At 37.3% G+C, this 23,268-nt stretch overlaps 2 protein-coding genes across 5 annotated transcripts in view; one reads left to right on the forward strand and one right to left on the reverse strand.

Annotated features, from left to right (window-relative positions):
* LOC126968825 (D-amino-acid oxidase) overlaps positions 1-9,956 on the forward strand; it is a 34,642-nt gene extending 24,686 nt beyond the window's left edge. For all 3 annotated transcript variants that reach the window (XM_050813974.1, XM_050813972.1, XM_050813973.1), the window contains one exon: positions 8,379-9,956. In XM_050813974.1, coding sequence (XP_050669931.1) covers positions 8,379-8,470 — 92 coding nt within the window. In that variant the 3' untranslated portion in view covers positions 8,471-9,956. The remainder of the gene's footprint in view (positions 1-8,378) is intronic.
* On the reverse strand, positions 8,463-22,323 carry LOC126968829 (omega-amidase NIT2). Of its 2 annotated transcripts, none has more exons than XM_050813979.1 (6): positions 22,080-22,323; positions 21,283-21,429; positions 18,007-18,191; positions 16,026-16,194; positions 14,285-14,518; positions 8,463-10,235 (listed from the first exon to the last, which is right to left on the reverse strand). In XM_050813979.1, the coding sequence occupies exons 1-6, from the start codon at positions 22,090-22,092 to the stop codon at positions 10,147-10,149; spliced, it is 837 nt and encodes a 278-aa protein (XP_050669936.1). In that variant the 5' UTR covers positions 22,093-22,323; the 3' UTR covers positions 8,463-10,146. The 2 variants fall into 2 exon arrangements, with proteins under 2 accessions (XP_050669936.1, XP_050669935.1); XM_050813978.1 differs by having other exon boundaries at positions 21,977-22,323.
* Between the last annotated feature and the right edge of the window lie 945 nt (positions 22,324-23,268).

The raw sequence follows: 23,268 nt of genomic DNA on the forward strand, positions 1-23,268 counted from the left end.
CAGTAATTAATGAGCGAATAGGCGTTTTTAAGTTATTTTTTTAGCTACCGCGTTTTTTACCCCGATCAAATAAACAATAAAGAAAAATTTTATGTAGGTATCTATGACTGGAATAAAGCGGCACGCCATTCGTGGTGAGCCACACGCCTTTTTATCCGTACTCGGCTCAGAATTCTCGATTGAACCGCAACATTTACTACCTCATCTGCACTACACTTGTACATTGGAGAAAAATTGTCACATTCAGCTAATGAGGATGATATTTTAGTGGATATTGTGTGAATGTTGGAATAAGGCAGCAGGGACTGATTCCTATTAGACCTGAGTGTCACACTACAACATCCTCGCGGTAAAAGAGCTGGAAATCACACAATGAAGCGAATCCCTACGCAAAGCCAAAGCATGGTGCGCAATCAGGGTTCTTGAAAAACTAAAGTACTTATCGCTGCACTGTGATTCCGTTCTACACCTTGAAACAAAAAATGTTAAGTGTTATGAGCGCAGTAATTTCACTATGGCTTCCTTCAGACTGACACACAATAACGTTTGCACATTACTGCTTCACGACAGAACCAGGCGTCGCTGTTATACCCATCAGCGTTAAGTAGACTCCCTCCCAACTAAATCAGTGGGTTATGTACAAGTACTATAAGTACAACTAATATTGTGTGTAACTAATATTAAAAGTGTGTAATCATAAGTGAGTAAGCGTGAGTGAGAATAGTTAACGGATTGAAATATGGCTTCAAATTTAATTACTCGTGGCTGTCGGGTCATACTAAATGAGATTTTATGTTATATACAAGGAAAATTACGGGTAATGGATAATGAAAGTTTGATTCGATTGTGCATAACGGCATTTACGGAGGAAGAAATATCAAAGGCAAAGGTGTTTTTGTATGACTCAGTAACGACAAAAAAACGAAATATCTCGCGAAGGAAGGATGGAAAGGCACAAAGGGAATTGGAAGACATTATTTGTTTGTTTAAGGAGACGGATGCGGAAAGTTTTCCTATTTTCGTGGCCCGGGAGCTGCATAAACTACCACCCGTTACATTTGACCACATTGATGTTACCCGGGTGTTAAAGGATCTGATCATTCTGCAGGAGGAGATTAGGTTTATCAAATCTAACTACGTTACAAAACAAATGCTTGAGGAGCAAAACGTCGATATGGCATCACCCAGATGTCAGAGATCATCGAGTGACCGGTCACCTCTGCTGCCACCAGCTAGTTGCTTTATGAATGTAAATATAAGAAGAGGAGCATCGAACGCGAACGTCTCCACATGCTGGGACAGTGGGCCAGAAGGGCTGCTACACATGGTGAATACTAAGAATACTACTCGTCCGCAGCGAGAGGACGGCAGTGCCACGATTTCATCACAATTGACGCGTGAGGATGCGCCAACTGACCCTCAGCCTTTTCGGCCAGTCCCGAAACGTAGTCCCGTGTGTCTCGAGGCTACTATGGCTGACGTGGTTCGCAAGGGGGGAAGTACACTCAAATTTGTAATGATGAGTTACGTGATATAGATTTACCTCGTGAAATGATAGAATGTGCTAATAAGATTTGTCAGTGTGTTGATCATAGGCTACTTATTGACCATATGTACCTAAGAATAGTAAATGCATTGTCACAGGCTGCGATTGCTACTCATTTGGAAAGAAAATGTTTAAATAAAAATAAAATAGTGGCAGGTTGGAATCGACACGTTGGCGAGGCGCACAGGGAGGCTAAGCGTTGTTTTCAACTTTGGGTCTATTTTGGCAAGCCCATCGTGGGTCAATATTATGATTGGATGGTCAAAAGCAGGAAAATATTTAAATCTAAATTAAAATGGTGTATTAAACACCAAGATGAAATTAAAATGGATATAATTGTTAAAAATCATAAAAATAAAAAGTTTAAAGAATTTTGGAAGTGCACCAGAAGCTTAACACCTAAGCACAGCCTGCCTGTGTGTGTCAATGGCGTTAGTGACACCAAGGACATAGCCAATTTGTTTATGAATCATTTTAGGGTACAATCGCTGCCTATGACGAACGATTATGTAAGTAAGCATACAGTGGAGGGGCTCGATGCTGGACCTAATCACACCTTGGCCTTTTTTAAAACTGAAGAGGTCAAAAAGATCGTTAAGTGTATGACTCGTGGAAAATCGCCAGGACATGATGGGTTGAGCGTTGAGCATCTTCAGTATGCAGGTGAGCACTTGCCTAGAGTTTTATGTCTGCTGTATAATATATGCATGGTCCATTCATACTTACCAGATGAATTGATGAGGAATGTGGTGGTGCCAGTTGTGAAAGACAGAACGGGAGACGTTACAGATGTCAAAAACTATAGGCCGATTTCGTTAGCTACCATAACAGCCAAGGTACTTGACGGCCTCCTGGATAGACAATTGGATCAATACCTAGATCTACATGATGCACAGTTTGGGTTTAGAGTGGGACTGTCTACCGAGAGTGCACTGTTAACATTAAAGGAGACCGTCAAGTACTATACAAGCAGGAAAACACCAGTGTACGCATGCTTCTTGGATCTGTCAAAGGCCTTTGATGTGGTTTCATACCCGATACTCTGGGACAAGCTTCGACGCACTGGCTTGCCTCAGGAACTCATAGAAATATTCAGGCACTGGTATACAAATCAGGATAACCAGATAAGGTGGGCGGGTGTATACTCGGACACGTATAGGCTGGAATGCGGAGTCAGGCAAGGTGGGCGGAGCTCACCGAAGCTTTTCAGCCTCTACGTGAACGAGCTGATCGGGGGGCTCAGCAGCATGCATGCGGGATGTTCGATTGATAATCAAATGAATAATAACATCAGTTACGCGGATGACATGGTGCTGCTGAGCCCATCGGTCTGCGCGCTGGGAGATTTGCTGCGTGTGTGTGAAGACTATGCAGAAAAGCATGGACTTAAATATAATGTAAAAAAAAGCATGCTCATGGTCTTTATGGCAGGCGGAATTTCTCCGAGCTACATACCTCCAGTGAGGTTGTATGGTGCAGAGCTGGTGAGGGTGCACAAGTTCACATACCTGGGTCATGTGGTTACAGCAGACATGAAGGATAATTGTGACATTGATAGGGAGCGGAGAGCGTTGGCGGTTAGAGGGAATCAATCACCATAAATATTTGAACATGGATTGCTTTAAATGTTTAAAAAATCTTAACGACAAGGATACTATTAAATGCTCTTTATGTAGTATGAGTACACATTATTACTGCGTGGAACTTACTGAAACGGACTTCAAAAAGATATTACCCATGAACAAAATTAAATGGAAGTGTCCTACATGCAAGGGTTAAAAGAATACTAGTGCTCCTACATCCATCTCACCTAAAGGAGGTATAATATCGTCATCGGTTTTGAATGTTGACACCGAGACCCTCACCCGATACATAGACACTAAATTGGCGAGCTTCAGGCAGCAACTGCGTGAAGACATCAGCTCGGCTGTTTTGGAAGTTTCTAAAGCACTTCGAGATGATATTAACAAGCTCGAGCAGCGTATGGACTCTTGCGATGAACGGTTATCGCAACAGGAGAGGGATCACTCATTTCATTCAAATGAAGCAATAGGTAGTGATATGAAACAAGAAAATAACGCGCTTCGCACAGACCTACATTTACTGACGACAAAGTTTGATGAGCTCGACCAGGCTTCTCGTAGCTGTAACGTCGAGATACAAAACATACCAGAGCGGAAAGGCGAAAATCTAATACAATTGTCGTTAGAAATTAGTAAGCTCCTAGGCGTCGAGTTGAATCATAGTGATATTAGGAACGTGCACCGCGTGGCTCCAGGCCTACCCACGACCCGCCCAAAGAACATTATATTGCAACTGACAACTCGACGGCAACGTGACGACCTAATCGGTACCGCGCGATCGCGAAGGTCACTTACGACCGCTCAACTGTTTGGTATACCAACAAGTGCCGCCGCGGCCGTTTCCACCACCAATTCCCGCTTCTTTATAAACGAACACCTAACTCTTAAAAACAAAATTCTTTTTAGTAAGACTCGCACATTAGCTAAGGAAAAGGGTTATAAATATGTATGGGTAAGAAATAGTAATATATTACTACGTAAGAAAGATGATTCAAGGATAATTCATGTGCGATTCGTTGATGATTTAACCAAAATATCATGACTCCTACAAATTATTATCACATGTTTATTGGTAGACCTTTTATATCTCTTGTTTTTTGTCGTCACTGCAAACTATTACATTTTGTTCTTTATATTACTTAAAATTATATACGTGCCATGGAAAGACTCAGGTGATGACGATACACGGTTACTTAAGCTTAAATATGATTTAATGTATTGCTTATGTACATCAGCTGAAAGAAATATGTACAAATTTTATTTATTAGAATTCACTTTATGTCGCGGGATACTAATTTATGTACGCTTTTACAAGTATACTTCCTTTTTTACGGTGTTTAATTTATGTTTTAATTTTATTATTATAAGGTTGTTATTGTCACAATATTTTAAAATCATCGACACATCATGTACTGTATTAGAAACATTTGATTCATATATTATAATAATTATTCACCACATGGAGGAACACGCACACTATCTACTGAAAATAATTGTTAACGTATTATGATTAATTAAAAATATTTATGAAAATGATATACTTCTTAAAAAATGAACTCAAATAACCTTACTATATTTTACCAAAACTGTGGAGGGCTTAAAACCAAACTTTCTGAATTAAGACTCAATATGCTATCTTGCGACTATGACATAATTATACTGGTAGAAACCTGGTTAACTGGCTCAATTCGAGATGAGGAAATTCATAATGATAATAATTATGTACTATTTCGACGTGATAGAAATCTGGCACTGTCTGGTAAAAAAGGGGGAGGGGGCGTATTAGTAATGGTAAGGAAATATCTAAAGGCTATCCGAATACCTGATATTGAAGCTGAGAACTTAGAAGAGATATATATACTTTCCTTTACTCTCCGGACTGTTATTAAATGTGTTATATGTTCCACCGGCCGCTAGCAACAATTTATATAACCAATATTTTAATAAACTTCACGATGTATATTCTAGTGCACGTTACCAAAATTTTCTTATAATTGGAGACTATAACTTACCTCATCTGAACTGGTCTTCCATTTGTCAAGGCACTTTATTATTCTCCACCGAGTGCGAGCCATCTAAACTACTAATATACACTATGTCCTTTATGAATTTAAGACAAACCAATAATATTCAAAATGAAAATGGAAGACTCCTTGATTTAGTATTATCTACTTTAACAAACCGTATCGAGCGTTCGGATGATCCTTTGCTTAATACGGTACCTCATCACCCACCTTTGGACATATCGTGTAGTATAAATACTTTAAATAATAATATTATGCCCTGTATTGCTAACATTAAAAGGAATTATTATAAAGCAGACTATTATCTAATTAACAGCGCAATAGAAGAAGTGGACTGGTTTTCTCTCCTATCATCTCTTTCAGCCGAAGAAGCCGTGAATGTCTTTTCCACACAAATTCAAATGATCATCAACTCTCATGTTCCTTTTGCCAAAATTAGTTCATCTAAATTCCCCACCTGGTTCTCTAAACCTTTAATAAAATGTTTAAAACGCAAACTCAAAATATGGGCCCGTTGGAAATCTTACAAAAACCTGCGTGATTATCAGGAATTTTCACTATTACGTAAACGAGTTAAATTGCTTCTTACTACATGTCATAATAAGTACATTAACAACGTTGAAAACTCCTTGAAGAATAATATTAAATTTTTCTGGAAATATGCATCTTCTTTAAAAGAGTCTAACTCAGGTTATCCTCGCGTAATGTGGTATGACGGTGTCGAATCTGATGATCCTAAATTCATAGCTGATATGTTCTCTAAATATTTTCACTCGGTCGTTGAACCCGGTTTCGATGGAGCATACAGTATTGACCAATTTGAAAATATAAGTTGCGACGACGATGATACTCCGCTAATTGACAATGTACGTCTCCACAGACCCAATATTTTAGCAGCACTCTAAAATATCGACCCCAATAAAGGCGCCAGTCCTGATAACATTCATCCGGTTTTTCTAAAGCGTACTTGCAAAACGCTATCTATTCCTTTGGAAATTATTTTTAATAAATGTTTGTCCTCTGGTTACTTTCTTGGAAGATAGCTTATATTACGCCTATATTTAAAGCAGGAGCAAAAATTCAAGTCGCAAATTATCGTCCGATCTCTATACTGTCATCTATTCCAAAAATTTTTGAGAAATTGGTACACCAAGTCGTATACACAAAGCTAAAACACACAATCATAGAACAGCAACACGGTTTCGTGGCTGGCAGATCTACTTTGTCAAATCTTCTTGTTTTTACTGATTATTTATTTAAAGGCCTTGATAATAAAAACCAAATTGAAACAGTCTACACAGATTTCCAAAAGGCATTTGACAAGGTGGACCTAACCTACTGTTGTTAAAAAAATTATCATACAACGGTATAAAAGGTAACCTCTTGCGTTGGTTTGCTGCTTACTTAAGTGCCCGAGTACAATCGGTAGTTATTAATTGTTTCATCTCCCCTACAGTTAAGGTAACGTCAGGCGTACCTCTAGGCTCTATACTTGGTCCATTGCTTTTCACACTTTATATTAATAACATCTCTGATTGTTTTAAGTCTTGTAAGTTTTTATTATATGCAGATGGTTTAAAATTGTATTCCCATATTGTTGACTTCAATGATGTCCTGCTTATGCAGGAAGACTTGAATAGGTTAGATGTCTATTGCAAAAGTAACAAACTATTTTTAAGTTACACTAAATGTAAGCATATCTCTTTTACGAAAAACAAAAATAAAATTGAAACGAGATTTACACTAGGCGATCAAGAACTTGAAACAGTTACCTGTATTCGTGATCTTGGGGTATACCTTGATGCCAAGTTGACACTTAATGACCACATTGATCACATAGCGAATAATGCATATCGTATGTTAGGCTTTATTACACGCGTCTCTAAGGCATTTAAAGATAAAGATACATATATGTGTCTTTATCGAACACTTGTGCTGTCGCAGCTTGAATATGTCACCCCAATATGGAATCCGCTGTATAAGGTATATGACCATCAGGTCGAGATGATACAAAAGAAATTCTTGCGTATCCTAAACTTTCGCTTGGGTGGACGTCGAAACCACTACAAGAATCTCTTAAAACAATTTAATATTCTTTCATTAAGCCAGCGATGGAGTTTAATTGAATTAGTCACTCTGAGAAAAATATGTACTAGTGAAATCATATCCTCAGAATTGCTTCAGTTAATCGATTTTCATATACCAGCCCGTGCTACACGCTCTAATAATTTATTTCATCTCTCAAAAACCAGGACAAATACTGGTATACGTACGCCACTGCACAGAATGTTTGCTCTCCATAACTCTGGATTTAATGATGTAGATATGTTTTCGTGTTCCTCTAAAACTTACAAACTCAGAATAAAACAAATCCTGGCACAAACAGAGTAAGTTAGAAATCACGTAATTTCATCTAAATTGTAACAATGTCTACCACTGCATTATGTTAGACTTATTTATTAACTGGTTGTCTGCAACTAAGTGTAATGTAAGTGTAAATTTAAATATTAAGTGTACTTAGTGGAACTGTTTAAGGAGACATCCTTGTGTCCATAATTCTATTTTTACTTTATCTACTTTATGTTTAAGGATGTATCTGTATTTGTTTCCAAATAAATAAATAAATAAATATGTTGGCTCGCAGATTTGCACGTTGCACAAAAGATGTAAAGATCACGCTATTCAAGTCATTCTGTCAGAGCTTTTACACGTCTTTGGGTTGACTATACCCAAAAATCTATTAATGCTCTCCATGTCCAATATAATAACATCTTTAGGATAATGTTGGGACTGCCTCGGTATTGTAGCGCGTCCGATATGTTTTTGGAGAACCGTGTCGATGGTTTTTCCGCTATCATACGGAAAAGAATCGCCTTCGTCAAAAATAGGTTGGAGAGGAGTCCCAATATTATTTTGAAGGTGATAGCCGACATACAGGACAGCGCATTCAAAGCGCACTGGATGTCTGCTTTAGTTTGTAATTTTATTAATTATATCAACTAATATAGAATAAGTTTGTTACTAACATATATGTAATTTATTATTGTATTTCCTAACATAGGTTAAGACTATTTCACTAACATTTATATATGGACCTTTTGTTGTCTTAAATAAATAAATAGTAAAAAAATAAATTATTACATCATTTTATGTTCTCATGTAAGTGACAATATTATTTTTTAATGAGAAATAAATATCTTTAATCCTAATATTGCTTTATTTCAGGTGGGAGCGGCTTCACCCTGTTCTGGGGCTGTGCCGGCGACGTCGTCGACTTGTACGAGAAACACACGAAACGAAACACAAGCAAACTTTGATATTTTTTATTTATTATATAGATAACAAATATAAATCATTTATTCATAATCTACGTTATTATCTTTGGTTACATTAACCAAATAACAATTTTACATTAAGAGCGCGCGCAGACAGAGAGCGGTCAGGAGTTCCGAGTCCCGCGTTCGGCGTTCATTATGCGGGCGCCAGACTTAGCTTCACATGTTTGAACACATGTTTGATTGCTAAGTTTGGCACGGGACTTTGGTTATGTGTTCAAAGTTTGAACAAAGATTTGCACTTTGCCATGCGGTGTCGGTCTTTTTCGACACATCAAAGCGTTCAAAGTTGAATATGTTCAAGTTTGCGTAGCTTGCCACACTTGTTCAGTGTTCAGTTGCTCGAGCGATGTTGAGCGGAACGGTTGTGTGCGTGCTACACTGCTTGAGGCTATATAATGGGCTGGAGCAGCGAGTGCATTCTAGAATTTGTAGAGCTATTACAGCGGGAACCATATATATGGAACCCGAAAAACAACAAACACAAAAATAGAACCTTAGTAAATGACGCGTGGGTGAGAATAAAGAACAAATATTCTGTGCCCTGTTCTGTTGAAGAATTAAAAAAGAAAAGAAATAATTTGCTGACACAATATAGAGAACATTTAAAGAAAATCAAGGAATCGACTAAAACAGTATTATTGTTTTCTTGCACATGTAAAAAATAATTACATGCACACAAATAATACAGGCATACTGAGTCTACGAAATCGTCGTCCATCTTGTTTGTTGTCTACCAGCATACTGTGGAGAAAAATGTTTGCGAAGCAAGTCGGGCAGGTTACGTCAATATGTGTTCAAATGCTTTGCAAAGTCGTCAAAGAGATGTGGAAATCTTTGAAGCTATGTCTAGCGCCCGCATTAGAATATACTGAGTCTATAACAACAACGCATACAGCGGGCAGTCTGACCGCGGCGGTCAAAGCAGAACGTCGCGTTCCAACAGTTCTTTTCCCACCAAGACAGAGAATGCCGGAACGTCGCGATATCTGAGTTTGGAATAACGGAAAAGTTAATTGAATTGGTTAGGGAAAGGAGTTTATTAATCAACATTCGAAAATAAATATAGAATCGTTGTTCATCTTTAAGTAAATCCGGAAAAATATTACTGAATTCGCCTTATTCTTCTCGCGTTGTGTTAATTGGGTGCACCCAATACTTCCTTTTCTTCTTAGAAGCTGCTGAGCTCCACAAGATCAATAATTCTTCATCGGTTGACGAACTTTCTAGTGACATGTTGCATGTGCAAAGACCCAAACGAAACTAGAACGCGAGAATTTGCACGCCACTTGTGTGCGTTGGAACTTTTGGGCGGTCAACGGTCACTAGAATGCAGAACTCTGACCGCTCTCTGTCTGCGCGGGCTCTAATGTTACAGTAAATATAAAAAATATACAATTATTATTTCAATATTATAAATGTTTTATTTATATATAATATATGTATCAATAAAACAAAACATACAGTTTTTATAAATTATTAATTGCAACATTATCCACATTTCTACACACAAAACCCCATACTTTTCTGATTTTGTTTAACTTTAAAACTTTTTAGCTATTTCAATATATAACCCAATTTTCAGATAAGTTTATAAAAAACTAAATATGCTTATAACACTAAATAACAAACAGACCAGTACCGACATTGGCAGACCGTTATGATTTTTGTACTGTGTCATATATATCAGTCCTTCTTTGTGCTCGGATTGGTATTTGACTTCTTACTTCTTCCACCGTTGTTAAATCTGTAATAATATATTCGTTGCGTTATAAAAAAAAACATTCAAACATGTATATCAAACAATTAGTTTGATTCATATAAACAGGGCAAGCTAGAGGCTCCTTTGCACATGATGTCGGCTAGGTTATGGGTACCACAACGGCGCCTATTTCTGCCATGAAGCAATTAATGTGTAAACATTAATGTGTTTCGGTCTAAAGGGCGCCGTAGCTAGTGAAATTTCTGGGTAAATAAGACTTAACATCGTATGTCTCAAGGTGACGAGCGCAGTTGTAGTGCCGCTCTGAATTTTTGGGTTTTTCAAGAATCCTGAGCGGCACTGTATTGTATTGGGCAGGGCGTATCAATTACCATCAGCTGAACGTCCTGCTCGTCTCGTCCCTTATTTTCATAAAAAAAACTACATTCATTCATTTAAATACGATACACATGATTTTAAATGTTATAAATATTACCAATCAACCACCACTTGGGAGGAGCAAGAAACTCATTCCACTGTCATTCTCCAGCCTTACCATTTTTCTATGACAGGTTCGACAGTTACTTGTCATTGGAGTAAGTTAAAACGAAAAGTATATAAATAAATCATAAAACAAACTCAAAAGTAATGAATATGAGCAATGTGCTTTAACTTACATAATATAAACAAACAAACATTCTAAGAACAAATAGAAAGAAAGAAAAAAACATATTGTGTTTAATTCACACGTAGAAGTGAAACCTTCAAAAAGCTAAAATAACGCTTCCTATCTCATTTTCTCCCGCGTTAAATCTTACTCTTGTCACTTTCGCTTTTTCGTTTCATCAACTTTCAAATCACAACGATGTTAAAGAATTTATTACTTAAAAAACTATAAAGACACCATAACCAGTAAATAAAATAAAATAAATCGGCAAGAAAGACATTTAGTGATATCAACACAACTGCAGGAGGTCTACTCGCAAAATCGATAACGATACATTCGGAACGATACGATAATACTCCGAATATATCGTTACTATCCTAATCTATTATTATTATATTTATTATTTTAATTCGTTTCCCTCATATTATACGCATAACTTTCACCCTTCTCGTCGTTCTTGTAGTATTATATTGTTTGTTAATAAAATAATCACTCTGTATAAAAAGCAGCAATACTTTTATAGCGAATATTGCGGGTATTTGTAAATTATTTAGTTTGTAATGTTGTTCTTATAATGTCGTAGCACCTAAATATTTATGCTTTTACCTGGTTTTTTTCTACATGATTAATATTTGTATGTAGTTCTAAATCTACATCTGAATGTTCAGAGAACCTACAAACAAAGTGTGATGCTAGATTCCAATTTTACAAAACGGATTATACTAAAATTATAAGTGATATCAATGATGTAAACTGGAATACTGTGTTCAAAGACTGTTCAACAGTTAATGATTATGTTAGCATTATTTTACAAAATTTTGAGGACTCTGATATCGAAACATGTTCCTAAATACAAACGACGCAATAAGCATAACTATCCTTTATGGTTTTCTACTTCATTAATAAACAGTTTGCGAGAAAAGTATAAATTTAGAATGAAATTCCGTAAATACGGCAACCCTCGAGACTATTTAACTTTTACAATGTTGAGGGACCGTTGCGCACGATTACAGGATTTAAATTATGCAAAATATTTGGAAAGCTTAGAATCATGTTTAAAGTGTAATCGTAAATTATTCTGGACTTACATTAAACAAAAAAGAGGTAATAGCAGTACTTTTCCAGCTGAAATTTTTTCAGACAACAAAAATGCAACAAATGGCCCCAATATGTGTTATTTGCCTCACAGTTTTCTTCTATTTATAACATGGATACCATCTCTGTTCCAACTGGGTCTCATGAGCTGACTGCAACCAGTTTCTTAATGGCCCTTTCCGTCACAACATCTCAAGTATTTAGAGTGTTAAAAAGACTTGACACTACAAAGGGAGCCGGTGTAGATGGAATTCCGTCAGTCTTTGCAGTCAAATGTGCTAGTGCTTTAGCACTGCCTCTAACTATTATCATAAATAAATCTCTCGGTACTGGTGTATTTCCATCTGAAAAGAGTCTCTTGTTTTGCCATTGTTTAAGAGCGGCAACCCTAAGCACGTCATAAATTATAAGCCTATAACAATAATTCCCGTATCTACTAAAGTTTTTGAGGTTCCGGTGTATCCAATTCTGTCATTCCATTTAAGACAAATTATTAACTCAACAACATGGGTTTATGAAAAAGAGATCTACAGCTACTAACCTTATATCCTTTGTCGGTGATCTGTCTGAGGAAATGGATCATGGTCATTTAATTGACACTATTTATACTGATTTCAGCAAGGCTTTTGACAAAGTTAACCATGAACTACTTATTTACAAGCTTTATTCCTCTGGAATCGATAGAATGTTCTTAAAATGGTGCAAGTCTTACTTAACTAACCGTAAATCTTCTGTTGTCATTGGAGGCTATTCTTCTAAGCCTTTTACCACTTTACTTGGAACCATTATTTTTTAACTTATTTATTAATGACATATACAATTGCTTCTATAATTCTAGGTTTTATTTATTCGCTGACGATCTTAAATTTTTCAGACAAGTTAATTCGGCCGATGAAGCTCTTCTTCTTCAAAATGACTTAGATAATCTAGTGATCTGGTGTCAGGAAAATGGAATGAGATTAAACACTAATAAATGTCAAGTAATCCGCTTTAGTAGACAAAAAAATAATTTACCCACGAGAACATATTATGTTAATGCTATTGCTTTGGCTGAAGTAAACCTCGTTAGGGATCTAGGGGTCATCATCGACAACAGGTTAAGGTTCAATTTCCATATCGATGCAATTACTAAAAAAAGCTTTCAGATTTTAGGCTTTGTGTTACGCAACTCCAAGCCCTTTAAAAGGCCCACAACAAAAATCACCATTTATAATGCTCTAGTGCGGAGCATTTTAGAATATTGTACGGTTGCTTGGAACCCGCATTACGATGTATATAACAAACGCTTAGAATCAGTTCAGAAGAGGTTTCTCTGGCATTTATCTTATAGCTGTAATCTAGCGAAAAAAATTCCTTCTTATACAGGTAGACTGCAGTATTTCCACCTTAACTCACTTAAGTCCCGTAGAACTTTGCTCGACAGTATGTTCCTCTTTAAATTACTACATAATATTATTGATTCTCCTCATCTTATATCGAAACTAAACCTCGCTGTTCCAAAAACTCAACCGAGAGCGTGTAAGAAATATAATCCATTTCTCTGTAATTATGCAGGATCTAATTTAGGCTATTTCTTTCCCTTGAATAGAATTACCAGGGAATATAATAGTCATCACGATGAAGTCGACATATTTGATCATAACTTACATAAATTTAAAAAATATATTAAAACGGTTCTTTCAAGGGAGGGATGACCTCAATAGTTATTTTTCGATAATATTTTGTGTAAATTTATATTAAGATTGTATCCGTAGATATATAATATATTATAGTTCTTATTTTATTTTGTGGCTTAATTTTTCAAATCAAATCAAATCAAAATATTTTATTGCAAGTCACATTTTACAGTAGGATGGTTGGTACATTAATGGGTAGACAATATGTGACGCCCATTGAATATTTAATTGAATAGCATGTCATTTTCGCCTATAATTGAGGCATCACTTACCATGTGAATGTTATTGTTTTTGTATTATACTGTGTTTATATTAGTGTATACCTTGTTGGAGGAATTTAATAAACAAATAAATTGTTTTCTTTCACTTTTATAATTAATTGAGTATAACACTTCAAATTTAAATAATTTGACCTTTTGTACCCTGTAAAACTCGAATGAGTTTATGTATGTACAAGAATTTTGATATCAATAATATATATTTTTTGTTAATAAGAAATAAATAAAAAACCGACTGCGTATTGGGTGTTGCCGAAAACAGCACAAAAAGACGGCCTCTTTTAAACAGCTTTAGGGCTACCCGCTATATTGCAGGAACCCATGGTGATCGACCTGGAATAGTAAGCATGTTCGTAGTCAAGAGTAGTGGCAGCTCACCGATGTCAGCCAGCAGCGTGCCGGGCCTGTGGTCCAGCTGGTGCAGCACGGCGCCCCAGGGGTCCAGCAGGCTGGAGTGTCCCCAGGCCACGTACCCGGCGGCCAGGTCGCGGGCCGGGCTCACCAGCGCCACGTACAGTTGCTGGTCTGTGGCTCGCGCGCGACCCAGCAGCTCCCAGTGCTTGGGGCCCGTCGTCATGTTGAACGCGCCGGGGTATATCAACAAGGAGCACCCTGTATAGATAACATTTAACATTATATACAACTATAATAGGAACAAATGTTATAAAACTATCATTCCGTGGAAGCGTACCAAGAATACTGGCAGCATTTCCGCATTGGATAGCTAGGCTGATCCGTTGACCGAAATAGCTGCCAGCGCTTGGGTTTCCAGTAGCCTTATTGAGGCGTGATGATAGTATTTTGAACATTCTTCGCGCCTCTGGGCCCCACGGGCCAAGTGTCTCGACACCAAACGGCACAAAGATGTATTAAACGTCTTCGGCAGTCGAAGCAGCAGCCCCGGCACCAACTGACGTAACTTGGACATGAGAAGGAGCCAGAGTGTCGACGCAAATCGCGTCTCACATCAGCGCTCTTCTTCCCCATGCCCGAGCCACCAGCGTCATTCAATCAGGACGCTTGCCATTGCGGCGGGTAATACGATTTGCCGGAGTGATACGCATATTGACAATGTCATATTATCAAGTAGCATTCCAATCGGCGCAGAAGACAAGGCTTGTAACCAAAAGCCCAAGCCCCTTGTTAGCTTCGTTCAAATACGGTATCTCTGAGTTACCTGGTACATGATGTACAATTCTAGTAACCAAAGGCTGCGCACTTTATACAGAAGATAGAAATGCTGGTAAAGCAACGCCCGAAACTTTGCGAGTACCCAAATCAACAAACCATATGTGTAAAGAGGCTTGAGACCATGCACGATCTGTAAACGCACAATCCAAAAAGAAAACTATATACCTCATCCACCAAACTAAGTAGGAAAGTTTTTTTCACATGTCTCCAGTCAATACAACATGGATGCCTTCAAAAAAGCAAGTAAAAGCCGGCAACGCTCGTGTGATTCCTTTGGTTTCATCCATGTACATAGAGATGAGAACTATCCCACAGCAACGGAAGGTTATTCATAATAATAATACCAAAAATCCAAACAGACTATAAGTTGGTCAAGGTAGTGGCGTATTGTTGCTGTACTCTAAGTTTCAAGAGTTATAAAAATTGATTTCTTTTTTTATATGGAAAAGAAGGACAAACGAGCGTACGGGTGACCTAGTCTTAAATGATCACCGCTGCCCACATTATCTAGCAACACAAGAGGAATCACAGGAGTATTGCAGGCCTCTAAGAATTGATTGCGTACCATTTGCTTTATAGCAGGTAGTATTCATAGAGACATCACCAAAACATTGTAATGTTTCACTTAAACAGTGCCCTAATGTACATCGCATATTGATTAGGAGAGTAATATAGTCTTCTCACTAATTTTGAATCATAGTTATATTAGAAAAGTAATAAATAAAGTTCTTATGCGCTTTGCTCGAACCATAGGGTAGCTTCGCTGATTTAAAGCAACATAAAAGCCCTTTGTGAGAATTAAAAAATAATCATTCATTGATTTTTAAAATATCTGGACAGTTAGTGCAACCCATTTCAATCAACAACTCGGATTTAACTTTGGTTATAAAAACAGCCAAATGGCGTGATAATCTTGTTGCAAACTCACCTTCCTTAGCCATGAGATGCGCCATCTCCGGGAATCTGAGATCGTAACAGATGCCCAACCCCACCTTGACGCCATTGTACTCAAACACTGTCAGCTGGTCACCCGCACTCAGCACTTCTGACTCTTTGAATGTAATCTTGTTTGGAATGTCTATGTCGAAAAGATGCATCTGGAAATTATAAATAAATATACTTCAAAAATACATATTTACTTGATTGGTGGGGAAAAAATTTATTATTATTGGTACGTGCGATTTTCTCATAAAATTTATCACTAAGATAACAGTAATTTGTTATTGATAAATTCTCCTTAAGTCTTATAATTTACAACTTGTAGCAAAGTATTGTATATAGTTTCTATTTGAATAATATAATTGGCAAAATATGTTATAATTAAAGCAATCAAATGGATAGAAAGGAAGGAAAGACATGAGAAAATATTGGATGAAGATGTTGAAAAATAAACATGAATATAAAAAGAATACTTTGTAACACTATGTGCTCCTAGTAGGTACTAACTTTGTCAAGCCAGACAATGACACAGATAGGAAAACTATAGGTTGGCCAAAGATGGAGAGGCGCAAACTAAATAGTAACATAATAACAACAGAGAAAATAAAGTCGTAAATGTTCGTCTTTGGTCTTAAACTATGCAGCTATGCCACTATGGTATAAGAGGATCTGCACTCGATCTTCTGATCTCATATTTAAATAATAGGATTCAGAGGGTCGAGGTGAATGGCAGGAGATCTCCTGGGACTCCTCTCGGTATGGGGGTACCACAAGGGTCTATTCTTGGACCCTTCCTCTTCCTAATTTATATAAATGATCTACCTAACCTTGTAGAAAAAAAACACAATGTGGTATTGTTTGCGGATGACACTTCACTTATATTCAAAGTGAAACGAAGCCAAGTTTTATATGACGAAGTAAACAATGCTCTATCTGACATCGTGTACTGGTTTAGCGCCAATAACTTATTGTTAGATAATCATAAAACCAAATATATTAAATTCACCGCGCCAAATGCCAAAAATGTAGATGCGAATATTTTATTAAATGGAGAGGTGGTAAAACCAGTGGAGTCTGCTATATTTCATGGCATTACTCTTGATTCCAAATTGCAGTGGGGCCCCCATATTGAAGGATTGGCGAATAGGCTTAGTTCTGCAGCATATGCGGTTAAGAAAATCAGACGGTTAACTGACATAGATACGGCGAGATTAGTATACTTTAGTTATTTTCATAGTATTATGTCTTATGGTATATTGTTATGGGGCAGTGCGGCCGATATTAATACTATCTTTGTGCTGCAGAAGAGGGCTATTCGCGCGATTTATAACCTGTTCATAAGCACATTGATGAATTTTCTAGAAACTGTGACATTCATAATGTTAACACGAGGAACAAACATAAACTTGTTATGCCTACTACTCGGTTGGGTCGAGTTAGTAAGTCTTTTGTTGGGCGATGTATATGCTTCTACAATATGATCCCAGAAAATGTACAAAACAAATGTGTTACGAAATTTAAAAGAATTGTTAAAAAACGTTTGTTTCTTAATGACACCACGGACTGGGATTAAAGCGAACACCCTCAGGCTCTTTAATTATTAATGTTTATTGTACGATATTACATTGTAATCCATATTTTATATAAAAAAAAAGCCCGCTGAGTTTCTTGCGCCCATTCTTCTCAGGTCTGAGGCAGTCTCTTTTGAATGGGTGGTAGATTTTGACGTTCAATAAGTTATTATAAATCCTATTTTGAATAAAAATATTTGAATTTGAATTAAACTTCGAAGGACAAACAGAAGGCATTTTTTGTGTCTTTTCTTTTTCTTCTTTCAAATGTCTTTCACCATTGTCATTGTGACTGGAACGCCTTATAAGAAACAACAAAAAAAGCTTCAGCATTTTATATCTTTTATTACATTTGTAACGCACAGAGGATACAATTCAGTGTTAATAGGGATGGAGTACCTTCCGATACAGAGTCACTAGCTTCCCGCTGGAGTCCCACACCGTGCACGTGTTGTAGAGCCGGTCCCCGCAGCGCTCCGGTAGAGTCCCGCCCACCACACACACGCCGGCCTCGGCTGCAGCCCGGGACAGCGCCCGGCTCGTCTCTCCCGCAGGAACCTCCTCCGCATACTCATTAAAATACTCTGACAAACAATGTAAAACATGATTATTTAATAACACTACAGGCCCTATTACCAGAGACACAAAATAGAGATCATGGAGGTGTTTAATAGATTTGGTAGTTGAGAGGAAGAATAAGTTCGCACCAGGTAAAACATAACATGGGGTAAGTTTTCCTACACTAATGTCATTCTACCTGTGTAAATGAGAACTGGAATAGCAACCAAGAAATCAAGACCAGAATTGAAGTGGCTCTGAGCACCTTTAGTAAAATGAAAAAAAGCACTTTGCAACCGCGGTCTTAAGATTTCCTTACGCTGTTACATCTGGCACATACTTCTATACGGATGTGAGGAGTCAACTATTAAAGAAGACCTCAGGAAACATATAGCTTTTTTTATGGAATAGGAGGACAAACGGGCGTACGGGTCACCTGGTGTTAAGTGATCACCGCCGCCCACATTCTCTCGCAACACCAGAGGAATCACAAGAGCGTTGCCGGCCTTTAAGGAAGGTACGCGATTTTTTTTTGAAGGTACCCATGTCGTATCGTCTCGGAAACACCGCACAAGGAAGCTCATTCCACAGCTTTGCAGTACGAGGAAGAAAACCGCACAGTGGAGGACCGCCACACATCCAGATGGTGGGGATGACATCCTAACTTGTGGCGTATCGTGCGAAGGTGGAATTCGGCGGCAGGAATCAGCTTAAACAGCTCTTCGGAACACTCCCCGTTAGGACACTAGGATCATCCGAAGGGAAACAAACCTTGCCCCAAGGGTAGGATGCAAAAAAGGAACGCATCCTGTCCCAATCTGCTGACTTGTAGTGCCAAACGCGGCGGGTCGCTGGTGGTTTACGACGTTGGCGTCGGATAGGCACTACACTCCTAACCAGGCAATGGTCGGACGTTCCGAGAGGGGCGTCGACAGAGACCTGGTAACTATCGGGATGTGTAGTCAGCAGAAGATCTAATAAGAACGGCATGTGGCTATCCACATCCGGGAGCCGCGTTGGCGACTCAACCACTTGGGACAGACCATACGCCAATGCAAAATTATGCACAGATCGCCCTGCGTAGTCTGTGGTACGTGATCCAAGCCATTCGCATATCCTTCATAACGTACACACATACCCCGGCATGAGGCAAAAAATTATGCTCAATTTTGTACCCGGGGTACGTTAAATAAGACGTATCGCTAGGTCGAGATATCTGCGTCTCCGTAAGGAAACACAAGCTTTTGAAATGTAGGTATATAGACATATGTTGGCCATTAGTTGGACTGACTAGATCACGAATGTGGAAGTTCTGCGCCGCGTCAATAAAAAACGCGAACTCATGCAAACCATCAAGATGAGGTAAGTCGCATATTTGGGGCACGTGCTTAGGCACGAGAGGTACGAACTCCTACAACTCATCATGATGGGAAAAGTTGCTGGAAGAAGCGGCATAGGTCGCAGAAATAAGTCTTGGCTGCGCAACATCCGAGAGTGGACACGAATCGCGAGTGCGGCAGAACCTAACTCTGCCTTCAACATTCGCTAGTTGGAGAAGAAGACCAGTGTAAGAGATTCTGAAGGACTATTATCCATGGTCATGAAATAAATTATTATTATTATTTTTAGATTTAAACATAAACTATACACTTCTTGAGGTATTAAAAACTGTTGATTTATAGGGAGGCAACCCTGCAGTTTTTAATGACATGTTTACTCCTGTAGCTGTGACAAATGGCATGCTTTGAATACAACAGTACATCCAGGTTGTCACTGTAGCATTTATTAGGGTTTTAATAATAATAATATATTTATTTGCAAAAAACATAGTATACAATGGTGTTTAAATTTAAATAAATAATAGGAGCTTACATGTTTTGCCAGCACTAGCATGCAAACATTTAACCACAATGTATCAGAATTTCATTTCCATAAATTCCTTAACACTAAAAATTATAACCATTTAGCCAACTATATAGCTTATTCTTAAATAATCTAGAATTTAAATTTTTTATGCTACTCGGTAACTTATTATAAACACGAACACAATTACATACACAACTTTTATTATATTTAGTAATTTTTTTGACACAGACTTAATAATTATCTAGAATAACCCCAATTGTTTTCCATCAAATTTAAGCTTTTTTTGGGATGTGAACTGCAGTTTATATTCCAACCCCTCTTGAGTACTCAATCACAATATTAGTGACATGTGGATCTGCATTATTGCACATTAAAATTAATTGGTCACATCCAATAAACCCTCCCAAGAGTTCAAATGTGCTTGAAGAATCTCCTTGATATATCTGATTGCAATAAACACATTGGTCACAATTTGGTACAAGAATCAGACATAATTATTATAGAGCCTCTGCCAAAACCCACTGATGGAATGGGAGTAATCATGGGTACAATTTCTACTCTCTTGTTGGACATACATTTAAAAGTTCTCAACCGGTGTTCAAGACATAAACAGCCTTTTACCATTCCATTCTGTACTAAAAGTTTCCTTCCATAAACCTATCTATAGAATGTCTCCTCAATACAATGCCCTACTACTCGAAAATAGTACCTAAAAGTAAGTAAGCAAGAAGTACTTGACATCCACAGTTCATCTGTTTGTAAATGGAAATCTAGTTTGTATAAATTCCTTAATTAGTTCTATATTATTTAAAAGAAATCTTAATATACCCTTAGCACTATTATTCATGTCTATTTGTCCAAATATATATTTTCTCTCTCTATGTCTTTCATAATATAAACCTAAAACTAGTTTTAAAATGGCTATTTTTATTGTATTTTAATAGTTATTCATTTCTGCTAAACATACTGTGTATGGTGTGTACACAGCATGTTTAGCAGATGTAACTTGTGGAGTTGCAGCCTATCTTGTATTTAGCTGAGTTTTTTTGGAAATTATGTATTTGTTTTAATTCTGTTGTGTGTACCTATTAATAAATAAATCACTAGATATATTTTTTTTTTGTTGTTGAGATGCAAGTTTGATTACCTAGAAACCTTTAGAAATGTGCACGATTTCAACCAAAGCTGGAGAAAAGCGGTGTAATTCTCTTGCAAATTTAATGTCAAAGAGCAATTACTCTATTAACTTACTTGTTCCATAAGGAGAGTTGAAGCATTCTGGTAAAGCAACAATATGTGCCCCAAGCTCTTTAGCTCTGTGAATCTCCTTCACAGCCTGGGCAACATTCTTAGCCTTGTCAGACCCCACTGATAGTTGAAGAAGAGCTATTTTAAAACCTGAATAAAAAAATATCAGACTGTTACAATTAAGTATTATAAGGTTTTAAATAACATGGTAACAGAATGTGTGTGTACTTAATATTTCTCTCATTTAGATTTCTATGTATGCAACACACTATATAAAATCATTAAACATAGTGAAGTTGATAAGGAATAAAAGAAGTATTAACAGAATCTGTTTACATTTGTGTGTACTTTTGTTGCTCATTTATTATCAAGTTATTAATTTGTTTACTTTAATTGATAAGATAAGAATGACACTTAAATATATTGTAATGTTGATGAAGCAATCTAAATGTTGAGAGATCTAATTTAATTTAAGTTAGTTCTGTATTAAGTACTAGTTTTCTAATGCATTTCTGTAAGTTATGCACTGCAAAATTTTATTATTATTCAAGCAAACAAGAACCATAAATAAATAAATTTATTAAGCCGCTACTAAACTACGTTACATTGAAAATTGTATAAGAGCAGGGTAACATACCCACTGCGCTAATAATTTAAATGTTAGTAATAATTTTGTAAATATAAATATATACTGTACCCTTATTGTAAAACATAGTTTTACTACAAAAACGAGGATGTACCGCATCTGTTGCTGAATCAAACATTTTCTTATGAAAATTTAGGATATGTTAATTGTTTACCTCGTCTCAACATCTTTGTTTATCACGTAATGTTTATGAATTATGGTTATTGAAGAGTGAAGACCACGAAAAAGATATTAAACAAAATGTTATAGATTTAAGTTCGCAATCATTACTAAGTACTCTACTGCAATCCACAGAACACTATTAGTTATTACAATACGAGAGTCGAGAACTGATAACGAGTACCTACTCGACTGAACCACAAAACACTTTTACTCTAACGAGGACTGAACTCTAAATTATTAAATACCTATTAAGTTCTTTCATCCTTGTTCTGACTTCTGAAGTCTGTAAAAATTGACGTTTGAGTTTTGACAACTTTATTTTGGAATTTTATGATCTGGTAACTAGGACTTTTAACTTAGATAAAATGATCTTGAAACGCCGCTACCATATATATATGACTGACGTTTCTATAGCCGGCACTTATTGATTTGGCAGGCCAAATCGCGATGTGCCTAGTAAAAAGTCGGGCGGATCGAGCATAGCAACGTATTTGTCAGAAGTTCCACCTGATCACTGGGCCGATCCGTGATCGTGAAGTTGTTGCATGTCGCTCCGATGGTGGCGCTTTGTTTACGCGAGTGGAAGATGAATTTTGGATAAATATAAGAAATGTGAATAATCTGTTTCTCTCATTTCTCTATGTGATAGTTATTGAACAAATAAAAAGAAGTAGGGTGTCCATGCAGCGGTACTCTCTGGGCTAAACATTTAAAAAGTAACGTAAGGTAAATGTTTTAGGAGTGGTAGTGCCATGTTGGGTCCTCACGGACACAACCGAATTGAGCCGGCACACCCGGAGAAATACCACTCCCCCACTCGAAACTAGCATGAATTTCGTGCAAAGTACCATCCGCATCACGTAGACGTCTGGATGTCCACCACCGCGCGTTTTTTTCGAAATTTCTGGCCTCGCACAGCCACTTTGTGGAATCAACTACCGGCATCGATCTTCCAGAACAGATACGACTTAGGGACCTTCAAGAAAAAAGCATACTCCCTACTACCTTAAAAGCCGGCAACGCATTTCTTGACACACCTGTTGTTGCGATGTCCATGGGCGGTTGCCTCACCTCTCCCCATCCCGTGAGCCTCTTGCCCGTTTGCCCCCTCTCATATAAAAAAAATGTGTACTTAATAAAGTGATCACTTTCCAATCTATTCTTTCTTTAAACAACTCATT

The sequence above is a fragment of the Leptidea sinapis genome, chromosome 16 (assembly GCF_905404315.1).
Source record: "Leptidea sinapis chromosome 16, ilLepSina1.1, whole genome shotgun sequence".
Classification (NCBI taxonomy): Eukaryota; Metazoa; Arthropoda; class Insecta; order Lepidoptera; family Pieridae; genus Leptidea; species Leptidea sinapis.